Source organism: Populus nigra, chromosome 6 (assembly GCF_951802175.1).
Source record: "Populus nigra chromosome 6, ddPopNigr1.1, whole genome shotgun sequence".
In the NCBI taxonomy this organism is placed as follows: domain Eukaryota; kingdom Viridiplantae; phylum Streptophyta; class Magnoliopsida; order Malpighiales; family Salicaceae; genus Populus; species Populus nigra.
In genome coordinates, this window is record NC_084857.1 from 15,907,147 (window position 1) to 15,915,940 (window position 8,794).

Consider the following 8,794-nt stretch of genomic DNA (forward strand, 5'->3'; position numbering starts at 1 on the left):
CACGCATGTATCCAGCTAAAAGCAGATAAAAAAAAGGTCGTTGCGTCGGCATTCAGATGCAGAAAAGAGCTTTGATTTTGAGGGGGTTGAGGACGGAGAAATTATCGAATCCCCGATCTCATCAGCCACATAACTCGCATACCATGAAACACAGCAGCAGCAGCATCTTCATGGAACATGAAATAGAGTTCTTACTTCCTCTATTTGTGTATGGTATTAAAATAGGTTCGATTTTTGGTTACGCGATAGGAGCCAAAGACACAAACACAAAACCCCCCAGCTAGTCTCCCTTTAACCTTTTTCCCTCAGAGAGGCAGGTGTGTTCGGGGAACTACTAAATGCTCAGTTGAGCTGCAGCTCCACCCCCATGATTGGCCAAATCGGCTTCCCTGATGAACACACAGGTTGACCAACGTTTTGTATATTTTGTGGTAGAATTTGTCGAAATGATATGACACTGGCTGGAAGAGTCGGCAGATTGATCTATTGGACCTTATTCAACTAGCGCAGTAGTCTCCCTCTAACTCAGGTGACAGGCCATTGAAAATGCAGAGCACTTTCAATTCCATTGCTTGTCTTGTCTCGGCTCTGAAATCAGTTGAGTTTCACTGATGTTTTGAGGGAGAGTGATCTTGTAGTAGCATGGTTGCAATATGAACTTTGTTTTTCCAGACTCACACAGCCAAATCCTTAATGGCAGGGGCGGGCTTCGATTTAATATTTATCGATTAGATCTTCATCAAAAAAAGAAAAAGAAAAAGAAAAAGAAAACGAGACCAGCTCTGGAAATTTTCAAATGCACCGCCGTCTGGTCACTAATTTGCTACCATTAATCCAGAATCTGTACGGTTAAGATTTTCATTAATTTGTATTGTCTAACAAGGACTACGGTAGAGATCATTCTTGAGTAGAATTGTATTGAAGATTAAATAAGAGATATCTTGGTAAGCGTTCACCTTAAAGGAGCAAGCATGTGGAATTTATGAATTTCTCCCAGGAATATGCCCTATCCAGTCAGTTCACTTATTGGTGGACGGTCCATGATGCTGGATGCTGTCTTTGCATTGCTTTGCAAAACTGGGTCAATATCGGGTAATTTAGGAATCTGAGCCAATATATCAATTGTTCGTCGCAGGAGGCGAGCTAAATCCCCATCATCCATTGCACAATCCATCATCATCTCCTTCCATGTGAGCCCTGCAGCCCAGGCTTCAACCATACCTGAAAATTGGCTATCCAAACAACAGGTTATCTCTACCCCATGTTTTTCTTGAAGCTTCGAAAGGTTACTTCTCTGCTCATTTAAGATGTTGATAACATTGATTACTGCGGAAGAAGGTTCGTAGATGTAGTTGTTATTTTCCCAGGCACGAACTTTGATCCCTTCAGAAACTACACTTGCACAGACAGCTGCGAGTTGTCCAGGTTTCAAATCCAAAAGGATTCTACTTCTAAGAACCATTGCAAGCCACAGTTCATTTTCTCCTCGAATCGCAGCTGCGGTTTCACCAAGAGGAAATATTACTTGTGTGTTGATATCCAAGGCCCTGCTTTCATGCACAACATTGCTGATCTTTAAGAATTCTTTCCAACCAGATGGTTCGATTTCCTGCAGCCGTTCACTCAAACGGTTTGATCTCATCTTGAGGCGTTTAATCTTATCCTCCGTAAAATTCTTCCAGTCTAGGATCCTCTTATATTCTTTAAAGCCTTCAGTACGTGCTATCGTTTTTTTCAAACGTGCAACTTTGTTTCTTTGATCCTTGTAACTTTCTACTGCATCATGGTAAACTTGTGACATGTGTAACACCTCATCAATCTCAGAGAGACTATTTAAAACAGGCACATTTAAGCTCCACGACCATGTCTCAAGAGATCCTTCCATGTACCATAAACCACCAAGTTCAGATTCAGCAAGCTTTTCCCACTGCTTCTCCTCCCTATCAAGAAGCATCCACATAACTTCATGTGGCAAATCATCCCCTAGAGATAAGGCAACATTAGGAAGGCCTGTCCTATAAACAGTTTTGATCCATTTTTCTGTAAACAGATACCAAGAGTTATCTGAACCAAGAGCTACATGATAAGATGGCTCAACATCTTTATGAGTTTCAACTTCACTTACATTTGACTCAATGGGTGCAACAGCCTGTGCTAATGAATCAATGTCAGAAACCATGTTTTTAAATTTTGAACCATCAAATGAATCAGCATTCCCCAAATAAACAGCAGGCACTGAATGTTCCACTCCTTCAGAATCTTTGTATTTCAAGCACAAAAAAGGTAAACGATCATTTCCTAACTCTTTCAATAAAATTTTCAGGGCATTTAATCTCTTTGTTTCCATCTTTCTGCGTAATTCAGTCCGCAGGCGTTTCTCTTCCCTCAATTGTTCTTGTAAAATTGCAATCTCCTTGTATGGCCTATCAGATAGGATTTTCCTGCTCTTTCTATCTATAGCATCATCACTGGTTTCTGAGGTCAGCATTTCAATCTCTTTCTGTATTTTAGCTAGCTCCTCTTTTGAAGCAAGCATCACATTGCTGCCAATATATGTTCCAAAACTTTTCTCAACTAGTTTCCTGGCTTCTTTCAAAGTTCTCCCTGCCTGGAGAACCTTCATTTCATTTGATTCGTTTGATCTACGAGTAATTTTTGCACCAGCAAGAAGATTCAGCACCATCCCATAGGAAGCAGTAAACTGTGATACAAGAGGTTCTAGTCCAGCAAATAGAAGCTTGCAGCACTCTTCCGCACCTTCATTGGAAGCCTGAACAAGCACAACATGGCCCCTTTCATCAATGCCTCTACGACCAGCTCGCCCAGCCATTTGAAGAAGCTCGTTTGGGCTTAATGGGATTCGTCCACTACTACTCCTCCTGCTGAGAGACGAGATAACAGCTGTCCTAGCAGGCATGTTGATTCCAGCAGCTAGTGTTTCTGTAGCAAAGACAACTTTAATAAGTCCTCTCTGGAACAGTTCCTCAATAAAAGATTTCCATAGAGGGAGACATCCTGCATGATGCGCAGCAACCCCTCTTAGAAGTCCTTTGACAGCAGTCTCCCTAACAGCATCGGGATTCTGAACACTGAACCTCTTCAAAGCCAGCTCAACCTCACTTGCCTCACACTCATCTAAGAGCCTGCAACCTTCAAGGTACTGCACAGCCGCATCACATCCTCTTCTGTTAAAAATAAACCAAATTGCAGGCAGCATATCCCTTGCCTTAAGCTGTGCTAGTGTATCAACAACTTGAGGCACCTGAAAATCATGATTTTCTTTAGATGACTAAACTCCTTTTCCATTCTAGAGGACAGGTTATAAGTCAGCTCTAACAAACTACTATACTCAGAAGAAAAGGAAAGAAGGAAAGAAAAAGAAAAGTGTCACATTATCAGAGAAACAATGGATAAATAAATTGCCTGTGAACGGCGTATTCTGCTTATATCATTCTTCGAAAGGGGTTCTTCAGACATGTTACCAATACTATCAAAGCCCATGTTGCTTCCACGTTTTCTTGAATTCCTTCTTCTCGACCCATCATCCTTGTAAGATTTAACTCTTGAAGCAGAAAGTTGTAGATAATTGAGCGACAGCTTCCTGTTCCAAATTATAAGTCAAAACCAGAAATTAGTATCATTCCATCACAAAGAATTCTTTATATAAATGCAAGAACATTATGCAACCATCATCAACACAACTGCGACATAAATTGAATTTGGAGTTCAGACGAAGAGAGAATTTTTTTTGGGCGGGGACAGGATGAATAAGATGACAGAAGACAGACAAACCTATTCATGTGCTTTCTTTTCTCATCAAGAAGAGGATACAAAGAATGCCTGGTAGAGAAGTGCCAAGTCAATGGAACCGGACGCCTTGATGATGTCACCAGTTCAGTTTCACCATGAACCTAGAAAGTAAATTGAAATAAATATCAATTTACCATTCTCACTGTGAAAAATATTATTTCCATAGGTCACCAAACAAGACAATACAGAAGCCATGGCTGGCACGACTAATGTGCAGAATTGAGTTCAAGCATGTCACAATTTTTTATCCCATTGAGAAAAGATGCATCCAGAAGTTTTGTCCACATATAAATGGAAGCATATCATTATTTCAATCCATCTGATAAGGGAGGTATGGTAGAAGTTTTGTGCACTCTTAATTTACACATATCACTCCAATATACCTTAACTTTTTCCATAAACAGGTTTCAAAGTAATTATCAAATCTAAAACAACTGCTTATCAAATCAATGGTGAGTTCTTGGGATGACGGGCACATGTCATGTGCAGGTGCATTCATGTATGTGTTCATCTTTTATATTGCTGGATAAAGCCAATCCTTCAGAATGTTAATTATCCAAAACCAATACAAATGCTAAGGATGCAAACTGATCAAGTAACAAGAAAAATTGCTAGTAATCTCATCCACCATTCATAGTGCATGCACTTCGATTCTTAATTTGCAAACCTAAGAGTCTAAAGGAAGCCAACAAATGCATTGAAGACATCACTTCTGGTTCCCTAAAGGTAGGAGTGTATGAAAACCATTAGGAACTCAATCTGCAGCAACAGGCTTATGCATCCACATTAACCACAAAAGGCATCTTCCTTAACCAAGACAAAAAATTTACACTCTATTAGCACACCCACAAAATTATTTTAGATTGATAGTCAGTGTGATCCTTCTGCCCAACAATCACAAAATATATTTCACTATTTCTGTGGTCTTGGACTCTGTGGGAAGCAAAGCAGAAGAAAATATAAAATGAAAGAAGGATGATAAAGTGTTGTTTTTAAAGATAGTTGATGCTTAAATATGATACAAAAATAAATAAATAAACCAATGTTGGCTTAGATCATTCATCAATATATTTTGGCCAACAATTTTCCACCATTTTTATACTAGGTATCCATGGAAATCGAACATGTCAAAGGCCTCAGCTGGAATGAGAATGGTTCTGATCTATTCCATATCAAGAACAATTTAAATGTATTTTCATTAAAGATCATTAGCAACTAAATAATTAAGATGAAAGTTTCTGGGAGATGTAAAATTAAAACAAGATATTAAAACAATAAAACTGAACCTCCCAAAGTCAAACTCTGGATGATAAGTAAATTCTGGTTCTGTGAGGTTCTTCAATAAGAGGAAGTGGAATAAGCTTAGCATTTCATTAAATTCCTTAGCAATAGTTCCACAAATAGTTTGTTAAAAGTAGAAGAACGAATAATAAATGGGCCAAATGGAGCATCTTGTTACTGGCAAGTAATTATCCTGCAAGCATTACTGTGTAACTGCCATGTCTGTTAGACAGCTCCATACAAGGTAGTGTAGTGGACATTTATAAATAACTGTACCTCACGAATCCACCCAGACAGCTCATCTGGATTCTTGACTGTTGCTGATAAACATATCAGTTGAACTTCTTTCGGGCAATAAATAATCTGAAAAGTTAACAATGTCCATCACACTATGCGATGCGATGAAATTTTGGTCTGTAAATGAGATACTGAAATATAAATTATACTTACTATCTCCTCCCATACAGTACCACGAGATATATCACTTAGAAAATGAACTTCATCCAAAACAATCACATCAACATGGAAAAGTCCACTCCCAGAGGAAACCATCCCAATGCTGCATGAGAAGTCCAACCACCATTTATATACTTAATTCAAAAGATAAATTGAAGTAACAAAAGAAGTACGTGGGTCATAACTGCATGAGGAAAAGGATAATAGATTTTCTATACACAAACCAAATTTCCAGGTAAAAGAAATTCAGGTCTACAAATCATTGCTGGCAACTTAATCTGCTTTTAAACTTAAACATCGTGATACTGATGAATTTATAAAAGCTAAGCAAGGCGATTATCATCCTTCCAATGTACAGTATAGTTGAAATTGAGACTGGGACCGGGACCGATTTAAAATAAAATCTTGTTTTCTTACTGCAAATGTCAATGCCTCGATATCAATCTGTTACTCCCAGCTGTACTAAATTAAAGTAACATTGTTCCATACACCATCTGTTGGTAGGATCAAAATATTTAACCATTACAGTATAAAACAATAAACATACCTTTGATACAACATGTTTCGCAAAATCTCTGTTGTCATAATCAAAACTTGGGCATCTTTATTGATGGCAGAATCTCCTGTGAGAAGACCAACATTCTCATCCCCAAACGTCTCCCTGTAAGTGTAGTTTCAGAGAAATAGTACTTATCAGTGAATAAGCAAAACAAAGCAATCTTGTTATTATTTGAAGAAGTGGAAATCACAAACCGAAAATCACGAAATTTCTGGTTGGATAAAGCCTTAAGAGGAGTGGTGTAGAAAATCCTCCTTCCTCTAGCAACAGTAGCAACTGCTGCAGCTTCAGCTATCAATGTCTTTCCACTGCTTGTTGGTGCCGATACCACTACCGAGGATCCCTTCAAAAACGCCTCTATCGCCAACCGCTGCCAAAAACAATATATATAGCTAATTTTCACCAATTTCATAAAAAAAATTAAAAAAAAATCTAGAAGAAGAACCTGAAATTTGTCGATGCGGAAATCGTAAATGGAAGCAAGTTCATTAGCGTCAATAATTTCATTTCCAAACTCTTTAACTTCGTTACAGAGCTTTTCAACTCTCTGCCACTTGGATTCCTTGCGCCAATTTGATACTTCACTACTACTCGCATCGACCGATATTTCGGTTTCTGTTTCTTCTTCGATTGCCTCCAAAATATCGTCGTATTCATCAGCAGCTTCGTCTTCCTCTTCGTCGTCGTCTTCGTCATCTTCGTACTCTTCTTCTTCGTCGTTGTCTGCATCGGAGAGTTGCGACTCGGCCGGAATGAAAGAGTTTGGGGAGTTGGAGAAGGAAAGGAGTCGAAATGAATTAAATGATCTCGGTTTGGGTTTGGGTTTGGGTTTGGGTTTTTGAAGGCAGTAGAATCCTAGGGTTTGAGGAAGATGAGGAGGGAATAGGGAGGGGTTGAATTTGGAAATGTATGGAGAGGAAAGGATAGAGAGAGTGTTGTTCATGGCGCGCGGGAGTAGTTTTGTTTGGATACGCTGCTCCTCTCTCGCTCGCTCTCTCCACGGTTTATCATTTCCACCGTAGAGTCCAAATTGCAATGTCTCTAAGATTTTATTTTTTTTAATTGGTTTTTAATGTTTCGAATTAAAATTAAAATATGTTCTAAATCAAACTTTATCCTCTATATATATATATATATATATATATATATATATAATTACAGGTTATTACTTCCTCTTTTAGTAGCTACAAATATTAAGTTTAGACAAAATGTTTTTTTTAAGTAATTGATGTTTTTTTATGTAATTTTGTTATGATTTTAATATATTAATATTAAAAATTAAAAAAAATATTATTTAATATATTTTTAATTAAAATATATTTTTAAAAAGCATTTTACATTACATTATCAAACACATATGATATTACTAACTATTATAATGGTTAGACAAAAACTATAGCAACAACAATAATGATAACAACATGAATACATGATGATTTAAATAATTTTTTGTTAAAATTAAAATATACTTAATATTAAGTAAAAAAGAAGAATGGTGGCAAAATAGCCTTAATAATATTGGTAAGAGAGAGTCGTAATAATATTAATCATGGTTATATTAACAAAACCCTAAATGATATGGATAAATTATTATGCTTATATCTATCTATTATCTATAATAGCGTTTTGTGCTTTTTTTTTTCTTTATCATTTTTAGAAATTCAATATTTATTTTATTTTTAATTTTATCATTTAATATTATGTTATTTTGATAATTGTATTTTTTATTTTTTATGTTGGGTTATACACCAGTCTCATGAATTTAATTTTTTTTATCGATTTCAACCTTCAATATTAGATTTGTTGGAAGCGAGGTTTTGTAATTTTTTTATTTTCTTTCTATGAATTCATATTGATTTCATGACTCAGGCCGCGAGTTTCACAAGTTAACCCGAGTTGACTCGAGTTTTTTTTTTGTTGCTTTTTTAAACTATTTTTTTTATTTCATCATTCAACACTATGTTGGTTTAGAATTGGGTTTCGTAATATTTTTTAGCTTTTTTTTTATGAGGTTATCCAGATTTCATAACAAAGGTTGACTTTGTTCATTTTTTTAGGTTCGTTTTAATTGAATATTTTTTTTTTATCATGCTTAATAATTTTTTTTATTTTTTTATTGATTTAGATCGCGAGTTTGGCAAGCTAACACAAGTTAACTCAGTTTATTTTTTAGGTTCACTTTTTAATTGAGTTTTTTTTCAACCTCACCCTCCAACAACTCAATCTTATTTTTTTTATTTTCTTTTCAAACTCATATTTTAATACTAGATTGTTTGAGAATTGTGTTTCATTGTTTTTTCATTTTGCTTTTAGTGTAGTTATCCTAGTTATATTAGGTTATTTGAAAATTATGCTTCATTAATGTTTTCAATTTGCTTACATTGGATTTATCTCAGTCTCATGTGTTTTTTTTTCTCGATTTCAAGTTTCACCATTTCATCTATTGGAATTGGAGTTTCAAAATTTTTTTTATGAATTTATCTCAATCTCATGATCTATGTTGCGAGTATAACAAGATAGCCTGGGTTAACCTAGGTTGTTTTTTTTTATCTCATCCTTCAACATTAAGTTAGTTGAAATTGCTTCATTTTTTTTTATTTACTTTCTATGAGGTTATCTTGGTTTTATGACTTGGGTTGTAGGTTTAATAAATTAACCTGAGTTGACTCAGGTAGTTTTATTTGTTTT

At 35.9% G+C, this 8,794-nt stretch overlaps 1 protein-coding gene across 1 annotated transcript; it reads right to left on the reverse strand.

Moving 5' to 3' along the window:
* Window positions 1-789: 789 nt before the first annotated feature.
* LOC133696431 (DExH-box ATP-dependent RNA helicase DExH15 chloroplastic) lies at window positions 790-7,127 on the reverse strand. The gene is made up of 8 exons (XM_062118614.1): window positions 6,552-7,127; window positions 6,301-6,476; window positions 6,095-6,208; window positions 5,542-5,650; window positions 5,368-5,454; window positions 3,793-3,911; window positions 3,424-3,601; window positions 790-3,262 (listed from the first exon to the last, which is right to left on the reverse strand). Exons 1-8 carry the CDS (start codon window positions 7,047-7,049, stop codon window positions 1,007-1,009), a joined length of 3,537 nt encoding a protein of 1,178 aa, XP_061974598.1. The 5' UTR covers window positions 7,050-7,127; the 3' UTR covers window positions 790-1,006.
* Window positions 7,128-8,794: the final 1,667 nt, after the last annotated feature.

Bases quoted from the DNA above. Each gene is read 5' to 3' on its own strand.
- LOC133696431 (XM_062118614.1), bottom strand. From the start codon at position 7,049: ATGAACAACACTCTCTCTATCCTTTCCTCTCCATACATTTCCAAATTC. The intron at 3,912-5,367 runs GTACAGTTATTT...TTTACTTTCTAG, and splicing joins TGTCTGGGTGGATTCGTGAG to GTTCATGGTGAAACTGAACT. The intron at 3,263-3,423 runs GCAATTTATTTA...CATGATTTTCAG, and splicing joins GCAGAATACGCCGTTCACAG to GTGCCTCAAGTTGTTGATAC.